Source organism: Schistocerca nitens, chromosome 8 (assembly GCF_023898315.1).
Source record: "Schistocerca nitens isolate TAMUIC-IGC-003100 chromosome 8, iqSchNite1.1, whole genome shotgun sequence".
NCBI classification, from domain to species: domain Eukaryota; kingdom Metazoa; phylum Arthropoda; class Insecta; order Orthoptera; family Acrididae; genus Schistocerca; species Schistocerca nitens.
The window spans coordinates 385,626,421-385,644,829 of record NC_064621.1 but is presented as its reverse complement, the minus strand read 5'-3'; the positions used below and the strand labels follow the sequence as shown (position 1 = coordinate 385,644,829).

The following is an 18,409-nucleotide window of genomic DNA, read 5'->3' as shown; positions in this document are numbered from 1 at the left end:
TATGGGCATGTTTCTTGGCCACCAACGTCCCTGGACCTTACCCCTTTGGATTTTTGTGTGTGGGGATGGTTGAAATGCGAAGTCTACAAAGAAAACGTAACCACAAGAGCTGATTTGATCCTTCAGATTACAAATAGTGCAGCCCTCATAAAAGAACGCAAAGATGACCTCAGAAGAGCTACATGTGGTGTTATCAAGAGAAGTCAAAAGTGCATTGAAGTTGGCGGTCGAATTTTTGAAAATCCATTGTGAACGGCCTCATTTGCCTTTGCTTTAAGTTTGTTTGTGTTGCATACGAACAGCTTTATCTCTATACTCAATAAAAATTGCACACATGTTATATGGTGTTTTTTTATTGCAATTCATCTATCCTACCACCTCCTAAAATATTTACTATTCCTCCTGAAACACCCTGTATACTGCCAGTTTTAGAGCTGTATATTTAAGTATCGATTTATTGTTAGATACTCTGTTCATCAGCAAGCACGCAGCCTACTTATCCCCCATATAGCAAGAATTGCAAGCAAAATGATGCGTGTTCACTTGGTAAAATGGTGTCCGATGGGTCTGTCACTCGGTTTCATCACATATCAGATTTGTCTGGAACACTTCACATCAACTTCCCTGTTTTTTCATTTCTGCCAATGCCAGTGACCTAGCAGTTGTGGTGTCATAATTGGTTGGTGAAGCTACATGTTGCAGTTTCTGTTGGTAGTGCTGAGCACCAGTTACTTGCATGTACCTTATATGTAGGTGATCGATGGATCTGACAGAATTGTGAATGCATTTTCCTGGAGACATATTGAGTCTCAGCTCTATCTTTGATAAGGTTAGAAGCTGAAGTAATGTATTAAAATTCGTGCCAAGGCCAGGACCTGAACTTAGATCCTCTGTGTAGTGGACTGATTAGGCAGCCAGTCCACAGTGAAGTAGCCGAAAGGGCACGCGTCAACTCACGCCGTCTGGCATTAAGTCTGGAACAAGATTCGTAATGAATGTGATAAAGAAAAGAACATAGCTACTAGAACACTTAACTTTTATATTGTCCTTTGGTATACAGCATTCTGGATGATACAAGTGAGACTCTATCTTGAGGTACATGCAATGGTACAAATGGCGCCTTGCTAGGTCGTAGCCATTAACTTAGCTGAAGGCTATTCTAACTGTCTCTCGGCAAATGAGAGAAAGGCTTCGTCAGTGTAGTCGCTAGCAACGTCGTCGTACAACTGGGGCGAGTGCTAGTAAGTCTCTCGAGACCTGCCTTGTGGTGGCGCTCGGTCTGCGATCCTGACAGTGGCGACACGCGGGTCCGATATGTACTAATGGACCGCGGCCGATTTAAGCTACCACCTAGCAAGTGTGGTGTCTAGCGGTGACACCACACTCTGTGTACTAGACAGATGTGCCAGGGTGGTGTATAGGATATCACATTTGCCTATTTTCACTCAAAAATCCAGGATAGAATGTAACAAAATTATGAAAGTCCATGTCATGTAGTAAGGCGGTCCAATTTTCAGCCTTTTTGCACATCCCTCTCCACCAGCCACTGGCAGGCAATAAATATTCATTCTGGCAGCAGGTTACAGCTAGACAGCAAGAATCTCACTCCTAACATGCTGCACTGTTGCCGTACTTCATAACAACAACAGAATTATTGTATTGTAATTTTTAAGTGCGATTAAAAAAAAAGTCAGATGACGGCAATAAATGTAAAGTATTTCACAAATATGCGAGGGGGATTTTTTACCGCATTTATAACTTTTTCAAATGTGAATTTGAAAGCAGTTCTCCTACTGAAGAGACAATAATGGACTCCATAACCATGTGGTGTCAGCAAGAGAACTGTAAAGAGAATTGTAAACAAAAGTGTCAGAGCTGTAGGAACCATAGAAAAAGTTCGTTTTGTGTCGCCTGGAAAGCATCGAAATCGTAAGGAATCTGTAACACAAGTGCGTGGTTTTAACAGCAATCTTTTAAAGTGCTCAATGTGAATGATGAATGCCCGACATCACAAAAACTTGTTACAGCTACACAGGAGAAAATTGGCTTCAATTTTAAGCTCTTTGTCAATGTAAAGAATTTTAAAAGATGTTGGTTCCAGATATGATAAGAAGAGAGATTTTAGTTCAAAGAAGTGATATAGATGCAGCACAAACTACATCCTATATAAAGATTTACGATACAAGAGAAGGAGGTAATTCAACAGTGTATGACCTTGTTGAAACATGGGTCAGTTAGAATCATTCCAGGAAGAACTGCTGGAAAATGAGTGATGGTACTGGCAATCTTAAAGTTCTCATGGCAATAGGTTCTCTGATAATTATTCTGTATGCTGACTTTTTTTTCTGGTTTTGTTTCTAAGAATAAACTTGTATTTACAAGTAAGAAAAACAGCAGTGACTAATGTTCAGCAATGAACGCTGTCAGTTTCGTGACGTGGTTCATAATTCTTGTCATACCTTGCTTCGAAGTCGGTCATTGAGACAAAACCAAGTACAAACATCAGAAAAGGGGATATCTTTCCTTGGCTGAAAAATAAAAATATTAAGCACAGTATAAACCCGACTCGTGCCAATCTCCTGCAGCTCATTAGTTTATAAAAATCATGTGACAGAACTTACAAGCTTGACATCTTTGGAAGTACATGGGTCACACATTTTTGCATTTACCCATGTGTCACTGTCAGTGCAGCCCCATGAAATTAATTTGGACAAAGGATTAAGGTTATGTGGGAGACAAAAGCATAACATTCAAGATAACATACACTAAATCATTTGTGTGTGAGGCAATAGACAACAACCCAACCTGTAGCGTGGGCACAGTATGTACAGCATGCTGAAAAGCTTTAGAAGAATTTGACAGGCAAGTGATGATGGATATAAGCCTTGAACATATCATTGTAAATTTACAATCAGATTGTTCAGCAACAGAAGTGACGATGGTATTACGATGTAGATTTTGAAACAAAGTAATATTTCTTAATTTTAAAGACTTGTGGTTTAAAAAATGTGTGCCAACATATCAGTTGTATACATAATAATGAGAATGAGAACTTCCTAACATTCTTGATTAGGACTTTATATTCTTTGAATTATGCAGACTATAATGTTCAACACATTGTCCAAGGAGAAGTTAAGCTACTCCCACCAAGTTGTATGCTCTAATAATATGCAAGAATGCAGCTGGATAAATTAGTCAGAAGTCTGATATTTCGACATGTAAACCCCTGTAATTTTCAAGGCACGAACTAGATAAGGCCCTAAAATGACAGGAACTGTTACTTGTAGAGATGTTGGTGGTTTTCAGTGTTATCAGTCAGCATTCCCTGGAGTTATTCACAGGTGATGGTTAATTGTGTGCTTGTTCAATGTATTATAAATGCAATCTCTCACTGTACTGTCGAATGAGCTAGTTTACACTTATAATGCCCATTAAAAGCGAAAAATATGACACCTTACTGACCATTTTTACAATAGTTTTTTACATTAGTCTTTTCTACCACTAATTCTTTTTTACGCACACTGATTACACTTAACTACAGTCAATCACATCCACAGACACACCTTACACATTTTTAAAAATTCCATTGAGTAGAAACTGTTGTCAAGCAAATATAAATCATTTCGGTTTGTGCTTAAAGTTAATTTTGTTATGTTTTAAATTTTTACTTATAATACAGTTCAAATCGCAATAAATGATAATTATTGCAAGCGGTTTCCATGATCTTGTCATTAGACAAATATCATTTTCAGAAAAATTTTACTGTACATCTTCACAAAGCTGTGTCAGCTGCTCTCGCCTCCCGACGTCACACAGTGTAAATCTGTGGACGGAATGTCGTCTAGACTCGAATTAATATTTCTCTCGTGACAAGTGATTGAAATTGGTTTTAATATTTACTATTGCCCTCATAGATATGAATGTATAGTATGATATACCGTAGGCAAATGAGCCTGACTGTTGCACGCACCAACGCAGTTCGGCAGTATGGACTTTGTGTGCCTGCTCTCTACTGCCACACATGCACATTTCTTGTCTGTCCACGCTTTCTTACCACTCCCCCCCTATGCGCGGAGGTGCCATCCTATGTGAATCGGGCTATAGTAAGCAGGAGACCCGGATTCAAGTCCTGGCCTTTGCACAAATTTTAATTCATTACTTCAGCTTCTATCCTTATCAAAGATAAAGTTGAGACTTAATATTATCTCCAGGAAAATGTAATGCCGTCTTGAAAGTAACTTCAAATCACAGTATTTCTTAAAATATTAGGAAAAATTTTAGCTTTTCTTGAAACAAGAATGCCTAACAAATCAAGGATTGCACGCATACTCACTTGTTTCAGAAAAACTGGTAATGTGAATGGATGTGAACATTCCAGCTGATCTTCGGTGTCAAGTGGTGCCTCATTGTAAAATACTTGCTCATCTTTGCTATGTACATGAAGAAAATTGATACAAAAACTGTGTCAGCAAACTGTAAATGTCTTATGGGAGTGGTTTTAGAGCCACAGAGAAGCTGAAACTCCATCTGTATTGCATTCACGTTATGCATGAACTTTGAAAATCTGTTGGAGGAAAAGTAATATGTTACTGTTAGTGGTTTTAGCATTTTATTCTCAACAGCGTTCGTGTGTTAGATTATGTTTTCTACTCTGATAAAGCAAGGTTTCATCTAGGTGGCTATATAAACAGCCAGAATGATAAAAACTGGAGTTCAGAAAACCCTCACATTTTCCCTGAGACCTCTTTACATTCACAGGAGGTTGGAATTTGGCAGCAATTTTGCCCAAAAGAATTGTAGGCCCAATTTTTCTCAGAAATGGTAACAGTTTAATGATACCTGGACATCATCATGCAATTTGTAGCATTATTAGAGGCTGCTGAACAGCACTGCAGGCTGCAGCAAGATGGAGCAACAGTGCACAAGCAAATAGCTCAATGATAGTGTTGCTTGAATTCTTTAGGGAAACACATCATGTCACGTGACGTACAGCCACCTAGAGCCCCAGATTAGCTCCCTTCGACTTTTTCCTCTGGGGACATTTGAAGGATAATGTCTATAAGAACAACCCTAACACAAACAACCAACTGAAGCACAACATCGAAGACGAAATTCATCCTAATTGTAGCTATAATCTGAAAAGTAGCAGCTAATTGAAGAAGTGTGTTGATGCTAGTGTTGCAGGACACACAGGATATTTCCATTATCTGTTATGAGAAAATGTATATTGTGAGTGGATACATTATAAGTACATTAATAAATATTTGTATTTGAATATAATAGAGGGAAACATTCCACCTGGGAAAAATATATCTAAAAACAAAGATGATGTGACTTACCAAACGAAAGTGCTGGCAGGTCGATAGACACACAAACAAACACAAACATACACACAAAATTCAAGCTTTCGCAACCAACGGTTGCTTTGTCAGGAAAGAGGGAAGGAGAGGGGAAGATGAAAGGATGTGGGTTTTAAGGGAGAGGGTAAGGAGTCATTCCAATCCCGGGAGCGGAAAGACTTACCTTAGGGGGAAAAAAGGACAGGTATACACTCGCGCGCACACACACACATCCATCCGCACATACACAGACACAAGCAGACATTTGTAAAGGCAAAGAGTTTGGGCAGAGATGTCAGTCAGGCGGAAGTACAGAGGCAAAGATGTTGTTGAAAGACAGGTGAGATATGAGCGGTGGCAAATTGAAATTAGCGGAGATTGAGGCCTGGCAGATAACGAGAAGAGAGGATATGCTGAAGGGCAAGTTCCCATCTCCGGAGTTCTGACAGGTTGGTGTTAGTGGGAAGTATCCAGATAAGTCGGACGGTGTAACACTGTGCCAAGATGTACTGGCTGTGCACCAAAGCATGTTTAACCACAGGGTGATCCTCATTACCAACAAACACTGCCTGCCTGTGTCCATTCATGCGAATGGACAGTTTGTTGCTGGTCATTCCCACATAGAAAGCTTCACAGTGTAGGCAGGTCAGTTGGTAAATCACGTGGGTGCTTTCACACGTGGCTCTGCCTTTGATCGTGTACGCCTTCCGGGTTACAGGACTGGAGTAGGTGGTGGTGGGAGGGTGCATGGGACAGGTTTTACACTGGGGGCGGTTACAAGGGTAGGAGCCAGAGGGTAGGGAAGGTGGTTTGGGGATTTCATAGGGATGAACTAAGAGGTTACGAAGGTTAGGTGAATGGCGGAAAGACACTCTTGGTGGAGTGGGGAGGATATCATGAAGGATGGATCTCATTTCAGGGCAGGATTTGAGGAAGTCGTATCCCTGCTGGAGAGCCACATTCAGAGTCTGATCCAGTCCCGGAAAGTATCCTGTCACAAGTGGGGCACTTTTGGGGTTTTTCTGTGGGAGGTTCTGGGTTTGAGGAAGTGGCTCTGGTTATTTGCTTCTGTACCAGGTCGGGAGGGTAGTTGCAGGATGCAAAAGCTGTTTTCAGGTTGTTGGTGTAATGGTTCAGGGATTCCGGACTGGAGCAGATTCATTTGCCACGAAGACCTAGGCTGTAGGTAAGGGACCGTTTGATGTGGAATGGGTGGCAGCTGTCATAATGGAGGCACTGTTGCTTGTTGGTGGGTTTGATGTGGACGGACATGTGAAGCTGGTCATTGGACAGGTGGAGGTCAACGTCAAGGAAAGTGGCATGGGATTTAGAGTAGGACCAGGTGAATCTGATGGAACCAAAGCAGTTGAGGTTGGAGAGGAAATTCTGGAGTTCTTCTTCACTGAGAGTCCAGATCATGAAGATGTCATCAATAAATATGTACCAAACTTTGGGTTGGCAGGCCTGGGTAACCAAGAAGGCTTCCTCTAAGCGACCCATGAATAGGTTGGCGTACGAGAGGGCCATCCTGGTACCCATGGCTGTTCCCTTTAATTGTTGGTATGTCTGGCCTACGAAAGTGAATAAGTTGTGGGTCAGGATGAAGCTGGCTAAGGTACTGAGGAAAGAGGTCTTACGTAGGGTGGCAGGTGATTGGCGTGAAAGGAAGTGCTCCATCGCAGCGAGGCCCTGGACAGGATACTTTCCGGGACTGGATCAGACTCTGAATGTGGCTCTCCAGCAGGGATACGACTTCCTTAAATCCTGCCCTGAAATGAGATCCATCCTTCATGAAATCCTCCCCACTCCACCAAGAGTGTCTTTCCACCGTCCACCTAACCTTCGTAACCTCTGAGTTCATCCCTATGAAATCCCCAAACCACCTTCCCTACCCTCTGGCTCCTACCCTTGTAACCGCCCCCGGTGTAAAACCTGTCCCATGCACCCTCCCACCACCACCTACTCCAGTCCTGTAACCCAGAAGGTGTACACGATCAAAGGCAGAGCCACGTGTGAAAGCACCCACGTGATTTACCAACTGACCTGCCTACACTGTGAAGCTTTCTATGTGGGAATGACCAGCAACAAACTGTCCATTCGCATGAATGGACACAGGCAGACAGTGTTTGTTGGTAATGAGGATCACCCTGTGGTTAAACATGCCTTGGTGCACAGCCAGCACATCTTGGCACAGTGTTACACCGTCCGACTTATCTGGATACTTCCCACTAACACCAACCTGTCAGAACTCCGGAGATGGGAACTTGCCCTTCAGCATATCCTCTCTTCTCGTTATCTGCCAGGCCTCAATCTCCGCTAATTTCAATTTGCCACCGCTCATATCTCACCTGTCTTTCAACAACATCTTTGCCTCTGTACTTCCGCCTGACTGACATCTCTGCCCAAACTCTTTGCCTTTACAAATGTCTGCTTGTGTCTGTGTATGTGCGGATGGATGTGTGTGTGTGTGTGTGTGTGTGTGTGTGTGTGTGTGTGTGTGTGTGTGTGTGCGCAAGTGTATACCTGTCCTTTTTTCCCCCTAAGGTAAGTCTTTCCGCTCCCGGGATTGGAATGACTCCTTACCCTCTCCCTTAAAACCCACATCCTTTCATCTTCCCCTCTCCTTCCCTCTTTCCTGACAAAGCAACCGTTGGTTGCGAAAGCTTGAATTTTGTGTGTATGTTTGGGTTTGTTTGTGTGTCTATCGACCTGCCAGCACTTTCGTTTGGTAAGTCACATCATCTTTGTTTTTGAAATATTTGTATTTGGATAGATAAAAAACCTACTCACCAAGCAGCAGCAGCAGAACACACACATAAAAGAAGGTTATAATTTGGCAAGCTTTCAGAGCCAGTTGCTCCTTCTTCAGGCATAAGGGCTGATGGGGAAGGGAGAGGGGTGAAGGAAAAGGACTGGAGAGGTCTAGAAAAAGGGGTGGATTTTGGAAAAATCACCCAAAACTGCAGGTCAGGAGAGACTTACTGGGCGGGGCTTCCCTTCTTGTCCCATCTGGTAAGCCTCCCCTGACCCACGGTTTCCAAAATCTACAGCTTTTCCTAGACCTCTCCAGTCCTTTTCCTTCACCCCTCTTCCTTCCCCTACAACCCTTCTGCCTGAAGAAGGAGCCACTGGTTCCAAAAGCTTGCATAATTATAACCTCCTTTTATGTGTGTGTTCTGCCCACCACTTGATGAGTAGATTTTTACCTATCCAATTGCATTACACTGTCAAAAATTCATTGTTTTCATTGTTCAATGCTGATTTGAATTTTCTGAATTTAAGGTTGCATAACTTCTGGCTCACCCTCTAATAGTATTAACTTAAAAGAAATAAATTTGTTTGAATGTATAGTAATGTGATAGCAACCCCATTTGAGGCCACTATTGCTTTCACAAACCTGTCTGCCATCTTATAAAAATAAAATAAATGAAGTTTTTATGAAATTAGAGTGATTGAGAATTGAGTTGCACTGTCTCATCTTTAAGGAATACCCTTGCTTATTCCAAAATTGATTTTAAAAGTCTGTAATATTTCTGAAGTTACAGTGAATTAATATGTTGTGATTTATACTTAAGTGTTACAAGATTAGCATAAAGTATTTCTGAAATAACTAAAATGTATTTCTAAGCAACTGTGCTCAATACAGCTAAGCGAGTTATTGCAAATGGTGGCTTAACTCATAGTATTCTTCATGGAGACAGTTGCACAGGTGCTTTGTTTGTTGCCCGTATAATGTAGAAGCAGTACTCAATCTCTCTCCAAGTCTTTGCCAACATCTCTTCCGTCACCACCTCTACACCAGCTCGGACCAGTTTTCCTTAATGTAACCCCCCACAAAAAAGGCAAGAGCAGTTACATATGATGTATGCTGGGCCTGATGTTGTACCATCTCATCCCAGAACGGTGAACAAATTACCTCAAGAGTGACAGTGCTCCGTCTTATGGAAATACTACCTATGGTTGAAATGCCTGTAACTGAGGCAACTTAGCAAATGTAGAAATGTGTCTGTAAAACCTCCAAGTTAAACTACAATATGCTATCAGTCACACAGCTGTATCTAGCATAATTCCTTAAAAATAATTATTTTTTGTAATCAGAGATAGACTTAATGATCACCCCATGTTAATTCACCTTATGCGTTTGTCTTACAGTTATATGTGTAAAGCTAGATGTTTTGTCCTTCATCATCTGCTGAATAAATATTACTTTTCAAAACTATTTTTTTTATTTAATTTTAATATTGCACTACAGCTTCCTTTGTTAATACATGAAACAATTTTAGAACTAGCCAAATAAGTAGGTCACCAATGAAACCTGTTATCCTATTATGGCCTTCTGTTGTTATATCTTCAATCCATGGTAGTAAAATATGAAGTGAGGAATTAAACTGGTCTCAAAGTATGAAACGTGGATTTCTTACAGGAATACCATTTCAGAAAGATTTTATGGTGTCTATGGAATCAGCAAGCAGTCAGCAGTGTTGTGCTGTTGTTGTAATTATGTCTCGTGTATACGGAAAGGAGGAATTCACTTGATATAAATTTAGGTTTGGGTCAAAGGGTTTGTTGCAAGGTGTTACAATCTACTTTGTTTCAATAATCAGTTATTATATCACAAAGTTAAATGATAGTCAGGACAGCCCAAATGTGTAATTCAGATTGAGGATATTAAGGTTTTCTAGAGAAGCTGAATAATATGGAATAGTTTTTTATGTTCATAGAGAGCTGACAAGTTGCATTATCCTGTTCTTTTGTCACATTTATCATTAGAAGTTGTAACTGTGGTGATAATAAGTAGTTTATATTTATTGTATCCCAGCATTGGTGATGTCACAACTTGTATGAGGAAAGTCTAAACTTTTCCCCCTTCTTATGTTTCCCCCTTTCATCGAACTTCGTGTCACTTGGTCCCATAAAGAATAAGAACCATCAGTGATGTGGCAAGAGACAATGTATACTTTAACAAAAGAGAAGCAACTCTTTAAACTATATGCTGTAGCCCCAATAACGTAATCATATCAGTATCTGACTTATGGATTGGGTATAAATGCAAAGCACTGGAAGATAAATGTGATGCATCACTATCCAGTCTGCCCCAGCTTTCCTTGTTTAATGTAAAGTAACTCGAAGTCGTGGTCGTTAGTGTAGTTCACAGTTAATTCCTGCCTCATCCTTAGTCAATTCATCGATGGCGACACATCTGTCAGTCTACTGCTTGTAATAACAAAGACATCACAGATACAGACTACTGCTTGTTTGTGATTTAGGATAACATTTTCATACTGCATGTAATAACAAAGACATCACATGTAGAGACTACCCTTTGTTTGTGATTTAGGATAACACTTTCATTTCTCTGCTGATGAACTTCCTCCAGAGCACAGAGTTTCTGGTAAACATTGAAAATTCAACAGTTATTCCTTCCATAGTATTATGGTCTATATAGTAGAGAGTAGAATGCAATCACCAACACCACGTCATGATACTGCATAGTTTTACTTTCAATCTGTTGTCCAGCTGAGCCACTCATTATGAAATTACTACAACTTCATACAGTAAGGAATTGAACGGGCACTTTGGCATTGGAATGCAGAAGTTCCCTATACCTAACTAAACCATTTAATTCTGTCACTATTGTTTTTATGTGTGATGGTACAGGCTTTTTACACCCACACACATTGTGTGTGGAATTAATTTTGGGGTGATACCAAGGTTTGGTATTATACACACACCAAAAAAAGTGTTGCATCACCCCAGTTCCCAGAACTCCAGAAGACAGAAGTTGACTGTGGATATTGTATCACAAACACAGTCCATTTGATGTTCAGAGATGTCACTAAACCTGCCCAAAGATGTAAAAAACCATGCATGAGCAGTGCCTATTAGATGGAGGGGGTCCGACAGCCGATCAGTTCCAGTCATTCCACCAGGAAGGAGGTTCACGGCTCATGTTGTCGGTAGTTCAACCATGCCTAGACAATCAGTACTGCAGTTCAATCGTGTCCACATTGTTACTTTGTGCCAGGAAGGGCTCTCAACAAGGGAAGTGTCCAGGCATCTCGGAGTGAACCAAAGTGATGCTGTTCGGGCATAGAAGAGATACAGAGAGACAGGAACTGTCGATGGCATGCCTCGCTCAGGCCGCCCAAGTGCTACTATTGCAGTGGATCACCACTACTTATGGATTATGGCTCGGAGGAACCCTGACAGCAACGCGACCATGTTGAATAATGCATTTCGTGCAGCCACAGGACGTTGTGTTACGACTCAAACTGTGCGCAATAGGCTGCATGTTGCGCAACTTCACTTCCAACGTCCATGGCGAGGTTCATCCTTGCAACCATGACACCATGCAGTGCAGTACAGATGGGCCCAACAACATGCCAAATGGGCCACTCAGGATTGGCATCTCGTTCTCTTTACTGATGAGTGTCGCATATGCTTTCAACGAGACAATTTCTGGAGACATGTTTGGAGGCAACCCGGTCAGGCTAAATACCTTAGACACACACTGTCTAGCGAGTGGAGCAAGGTGGAGGTTCCTTGCTGTTTTGGGGTGGCATTACGTGGGGCCGACATATGCCGCTAGTGGTCATGGAAGGCACCATAACGGCTATACGATACATGGATTCTATCTTCCAACTGATAGTGCAACCATATTGGTAGCATATTGGCAAGGCATTCGTCTTCATACGACAACAATTCATGCACCCTTCATGCACATCTTGTGAATTACTTCCTACAGGATAACGACATTGCTCAACTAGAGTGGCCAGCATGTTCTCCAGACATGAACCCTATCGAACATGCCAGGGATGGATTGAAAATCACTGTTTATGGACGACGTGAACCGCCAACCACTCTGAGGTATCTATGCCAAATCGCCGTTGAGAAGTGGGACAACAGTGCTTTGATGAACTTGTGGATAGTATGCCAAGACGAATACAAGGATGCATCAATGCAAAAAGATGTGCTACTAGGTATTAGAGGTACCGGTGTGTACAGCAATCTGGACCACCACCTCTGAAGGTCTCGCTGTATGGTGGTACAACATGTAATGTGTGGTTTTCATGAGCAGTCAAAAGGGCGGAAATGATGTTTATGTTGATCTCTATTCCAATTTTCCGTACAGGTTCCGGAACTCTCAGAACCGAGGTAATGCAAAGCTTTTTTGATGTGTGTATTTAAGACTCACATTCTTAGTTGTCTCTGACAGATTGCTAAAATAACAGGGTAGAAACAGGGGTGACTACCATTTGTATACATAATGTTTAATTTTAATTTGTTTATCTTAAGTAACTACAATTTGTTTGACAAAAAATTTTCGGAAAACAACCTGGAACAACTTACCTAAACTTTTTAGAGGCCATAATATCCTGTTTCTGTTATAAAGTACGAGGGTCAACATATTTAAACATAAAACATTGTTTTAATAGCATTAGCAATGTGATGCATAGTGAATCTTATGGTTAACACTTGAGTTAGCAGGTACAAAAGCCTAAATGACTTGATCAGCATTAGTAAAGTTCATATAAATATTAAAGTGACGCTGTGGAATAAAAATGTGGAGCACCATAAAGTTTACTAATAAGTTATTAGAGTAACTGTAACTCAGTGAAGTGAAGCTCTATCATTGTATATGTCCGTAACAGTATTTTAAAGTTGTATGTACATGTATAAAAGTGTAGTACCAAATTTTACACTACTGATCTTAATATGAACATTGAACAGCCTAGCAGATCTAAGTATTACCCTTGGAACCACACTTCAGATTGTTCCAAGTGGAAACTTACCACTCAGTACGAAGAAATTTGGTGGACGCCTTGTAATCTGCAATCTACAACCCACTAAACATGTAAGTTTTGTAGATGTTTTAGGAATTCGTAAAAATTATTTCCATTTAATTGTTGTTCCAACATTACACAGTAGTGTCTCGCCAAGTACTTTTATTTTTCTAAGATTTTACATTAATGATCTTCTATGATGGTAATAGTCAGTCTGATACAATGTCTGTCCAATAATTCTGAGACCGATTTTATTCCCGGCACGTAAACAGGGTTTGTGCAGTAACTATGATGGCAGCTTGAACAAACAACTGTAAATAAGAGATGTGCATTTGATCAGTGTCAGGCAGTGTGAAGTAGTGGAAGCACATATGTAATGTGTCATCATCTTTTTCCACAAATCACAGTGGAGCAACATCTCTTAATCGAATGTTCAAGATAATCTCCAGAATTTTTTTAAGAAGAGGAAAGTGTGTGTGAAATTTGTCTTGCACACCTTGACTTGCAAACAAAAGTGACAATGCATGGACATGTGCCATGACTTGATTGAAGTGCAATATGCAGACAATTCTTTCCTGGAAAAATCACCATAGGTGGCAAGACATGGTGATGTCAATATCAATCTACCACAAAATGATGAAAGTGCAGAAATTCATATGAAGTGTCTTCACTTTGATGACATAACTGACATTCAAGTGAATATGAAGAGTGTGTTGAACAACATCCCAAAGAAGGACTTTTATGACAGTTTCACATAATTGTACAAATGTTCTGTGCATTGACTCAAGTGGGGGGAGACAATGTAGAACACCCAAAGCATTAAAGCTACCATCTTAACTTTTCTCTATTTTTTTTATTAATCCAGTCTTGACTGGACGGTGTATGTGCATAATAATGTACAGTGTTACTATCTTCAAGGCAAGATAGGTGATAAAGGAGTCCAGACTGAGATGGAATTGACGGGTGGGTGGGGGGCAAAGATTAAGAATTACTTGATTGAGATTTCGTATGATCAGGTGAGGGAAGTGAGCTGCCTGAATGATTTTACTGTTTGTGATAATACATCTATTTTGACTGATGACCACTGACTGCTGCAAAGACAAGATTAGGTTAATTTTAGTGCACACAGAGTCATTTAAATGATCATTATGCTACACACTTCACAGTGATTTGCAGACTATAGATGTAAACCAAATTAATATGACAATGAGAGTATCTGATTAGAAAATAAGACATCAAATGAGTAAAGACAACCACTTAACATTAACGAGAAACGTGTCTGTGGTTGATAGGCACATGAAAAAGAAACTGAACACTGTATTCAGCTCTTGAACACACATTCTGTGGAAATCATCTAAAAACTAAGATACATGTTCCGAATCGTATTGGTGTGTAGCAGCTCAGTGTATTAACTGTGTGGTTATCTTTACTTCTCCCAGTTTTTGCTTGAATTTCTACTAATTGTGAAGTTGTGGATTATTGTAGTGTATCGCAGTGCAAAAGAGAATGGGATGCTCAGTGAGGATTTTCCATGTGTGTTCTGTTATACAAAAAAGGGAAGTAGACCACTGAGCTGAAAGCTGTGATTGATGCTGTCAAAGCAGAGTTGAAAACAAGAAATGTGAATATTACTATTTAAAATGACACTAGAGAAGATAAAACACGAAAGAGAGCAAACATCCAGCCTTTAGCTGGCCAATGGATTTGGATCTTTCCTGGTTAGAGCGAGAACTTCATACACAGCGGCAGTGGCCAAAATATTTAAGATATCCCAGGGGGAAAAGCAGGGTAAAGGTGGTGGAAGATGGGAGGGAAGTTTCTTCTTCTAGAGATGAATTGCATAAGAGAGAAAATTCAGTATATACATAAGACATTAAATGTATGTCACTTTGAACTAAGTGGATGTAAACTACTAACATTTACTCATGTAGTTACGGTAATGTTTAAAACAGTGTATTTTTTATCCACTGTTGTTGTTATGGTCTTCAGTCCAGAGACGTGTGATGCAGCTCTCCATGCTACTCTATCCTGTGCAAGCTGCTTCATCTCCCAGTACCTACTGCAACCTACATCCTTCTGAATTTGCTTAGTGTATTCATCTCTTGGTCTCCCTCTACAATTTTTACCCTCCACGCTGCCCTCTAATACTAAATTGGTGATCCCTTGATGCCTCAGAACATGTCCTACCAACCGATCCCTTCTTCTAGTCAAGTTGTGCCACAAATTTCTCTTCTCCCCAATTCTATTCAATACCTCCTCGTTAGTTATGTGATCTACCCAGCTAATCTTCATTAGTTATGTGATCTACCCATCTAATCTTCAGCATTCTTCTGCAGCACTTTTATCCACTATAAAATTATTTTTTTATTTTGCACTTGTAATTGTTGTATTTAATTTTTATTGTAATGAGAACTCTTGTTAAATATATGTTTCTTATTGGTATCATTTGTAATGTCATTTAAATCTCATGTTAAAATGAATATGTGCCCATTCCAGGATGAAAAAGCAGACCTAATAATTCACTGCTATGTTGATGAACTAATGAATATGCTAATGAAAGTGTTGAACATTCCAATACCTGAGTATGACCCAACAAAAGACCCAACACTGTCTTCAGAAAATGAGAAAAATGATTGGACTGTCGAACGTCGCAATGTAAAAAAAATGCAGAAGTTATATGAAGAAATGAAAAACAAGAAAGGAGTAGTAAAACGGAAATTAAAAAAGATAGAACATGAAGATAAGAAAATTAAGAAGGAAGATTGTGGTGAAGAAATTAAAAAGGAACTTTGTGAAGGAGAATCTCCTGCAAATATAATAATAAAAAATGAAGCAATTCCTGATTGTGGCATTCCTTGATAGTATCATGCAATTAGAATGAATGATTTTTTTTTTTTTTATTTTTAACATCTCTACAAAGATTTTAATGTACATAAATAAGCTGCTAGGTTTATGTGAGGAAGTACTTCCAGCTTTTGATGATTGTTATTGTACACAGACTAAGTATTTCTTAAACTTTGGGCTACACTGCCAGAACTGTGATGATACAGGTTCCCAGTTATTTTAAATTCCATTTATCTTAGTACAGTTTCAAGTTTTAGAAACAGTTTTTGTACAAAAACAGATGTCTTATACATGATGTCAGATTAATTATTAATCTGATTAGTACAATGAAGCACTTTTCTTTTAAAATAATGCTATGCATTAGCTTATGCATATCATGTTGATAGTGCTTTTGCACTCATTGTGTATGTTCGGAGAGTAGTATGCTCCGTCAATGATTTTTATCTTTGTCATTGCAATATTTGGTGCCAATACTTAATAATAAATTATTTAAAAACCTTATAAATATTTTTTTCAAGCATTGAATATAGAAATCTCATGTCCTATTTATCAAATGAAATCATCTTCCTACCTTATGTCACTACCGGCATGCTGTGTAGTCAAAGATAGCTTCATGAAGAGTTCAAGGCATAGTCCTGTTTGTGAAAATTTTTCTTCGGCTGTATCAGAGGGGTGCAGAGAGATGAGTGCATTAACTCTGCTACTTGCATGGAATAAGTGGAGTGTACTTCAAGAGTACTATCTGACAACTTGCCATAAAAAATTGCAACTCTCTTTTGCTAGGGTGGATAATAATAATTAACCATCTCACTGTATAATTGTTTGCTCTAGGTTTCCTTTAACAAACATAGTGGGATGTGATGGCAGTACATTGTGTTTCACAGAAATGGTGACCTTCAGTTAACTGCCTGGTTAGTAGAAACTTCTATAAAAGAGAGAAACTGAATCATAAAGTGCTATGAACTAAATTGTAGATAGCTGTGGAGGGAAAATAATAACTAGGGGGCAACAACTGGGTCACCTGCTGCACCTCAGCTGTGCTAGATTTGTTCAGGTATGCAGGATTCATTTAGGTCAACTTTTGACCTATTAAGTGCTCATGTGGTGTAAAGGAAACATATTTCTCACATCCAAAAACCCTCCAATTGATTGGATGGACCACTCATTGGAATGAACACTCAATCACTTAAGTTAGTCAGGGGATTCCTTCAGAACAATCACCATCTGTCAATAATAACAGGATACTGAAACATATCTATTGCACTTATAAGAGAAGGTGCCACCTTTCTCTATACAGAAAATTTTAGAAAGCTCAACTACACTTCTAAAATCAGTTAAATTACTTACAGTAAAAGCATACATTCAAGTGGCACAACAATTTTGCTAATTTTTTGCACAATTGTAGTTCGTACTTAGATGCAACAATTGCTGCTCTAGTGTGATGCATTTCTCAAGTGGTTAAGGGATACTTTGGCTGAAAGTCTTGTGAGCATGATGAGTGTCATATGAAATTGAGCAATGGCATTATGACACCTGGCTAATGCAGCAGGTTAGAAGTCTGCCTATACTGTGTATGAGTCTCGCCCCCCACCCCCTCCTTTTTTCCCAAATCATCCCAAAAGCCCTTGTACCAAAATTAGGTACTGTATATATATTTTAAGTGTGTAACTAAAATTTTGTATAATGATAGTCACCTGCTGATGCAAAATTATTGCTTCCTTGAAACATTCAAATGTTTCATTGTCAGTGTGTTTCAGAAACTCCTCTCCACTTCTTCAGATAAACTTTGGTTTTTGAACAACTGCAGACATCCTTGAGAAGCTGTACCAAAGACCATTTCTGATGAGCATCACCTGAGGTCACTGTTTTTCTCAATGTTTCACTGGATCAACTTGTGGAACACCCTGACTTCGCATTGTTCTCAAGCAACTCCTTTCCTTTAAAACAAATAACCACTCAAACACATATACACAATGTAAACAAATATTGCTGAAGCCTTTTTCATGACCTCAAATGTCTCTGTAGCCATTATACAAATTAAAATGTGAAACTGAATCATTGCTTGTTGCTCCATTGCGATTTCTGATACAACAACATTGACAATCTGTGGCCACATGTTCAGCACAACACTGTCTTGGGGGGGAGGGGGGGGGGGGGTCCACATGCACATGAAGAGTCAACACTTTCATGACATAACCAACATTCAAAACAATGTGATGCATGAGTTGAACATCATCTCAAAGGATGACTTTTCCAACAGTTTCATGTGGATGTATGAAGATGCTGTGCATTGTACTCAGTTGGTGGGAGAGTAACAATATTAACTTTTCTCTATTTTTTATTGCTCCAATCCCAAAACTTTTTGGACTGATGGAGTATGTACTACAGTTGTGTGAAATCTGAGGAAAATCTGTGACTCGTTGTGAGATGACACACCAGTGA

At 39.7% G+C, this 18,409-nt stretch overlaps 1 protein-coding gene across 2 annotated transcripts in view; it reads left to right on the top strand.

Moving 5' to 3' along the window:
• LOC126198588 (NAD-dependent protein deacetylase Sirt6) overlaps positions 1–17,988 on the top strand; it is a 93,132-nt gene extending 75,144 nt beyond the window's left edge. Inside the window, exons 5-6 of one of the 2 annotated variants that reach the window (XM_049935037.1) lie at positions 13,071–13,194; positions 17,715–17,988. In XM_049935037.1, the coding sequence (XP_049790994.1) occupies positions 13,071–13,194; positions 17,715–17,750 (160 nt within the window). In that variant the 3' untranslated portion in view covers positions 17,751–17,988. Of the gene's footprint in view, positions 1–13,070; positions 13,195–15,619; positions 16,400–17,714 lie in introns of those variants that run through there. The other variant, XM_049935036.1, reaches the window with a different exon arrangement.
• The last annotated feature ends 421 nt before the right edge of the window (positions 17,989–18,409 follow it).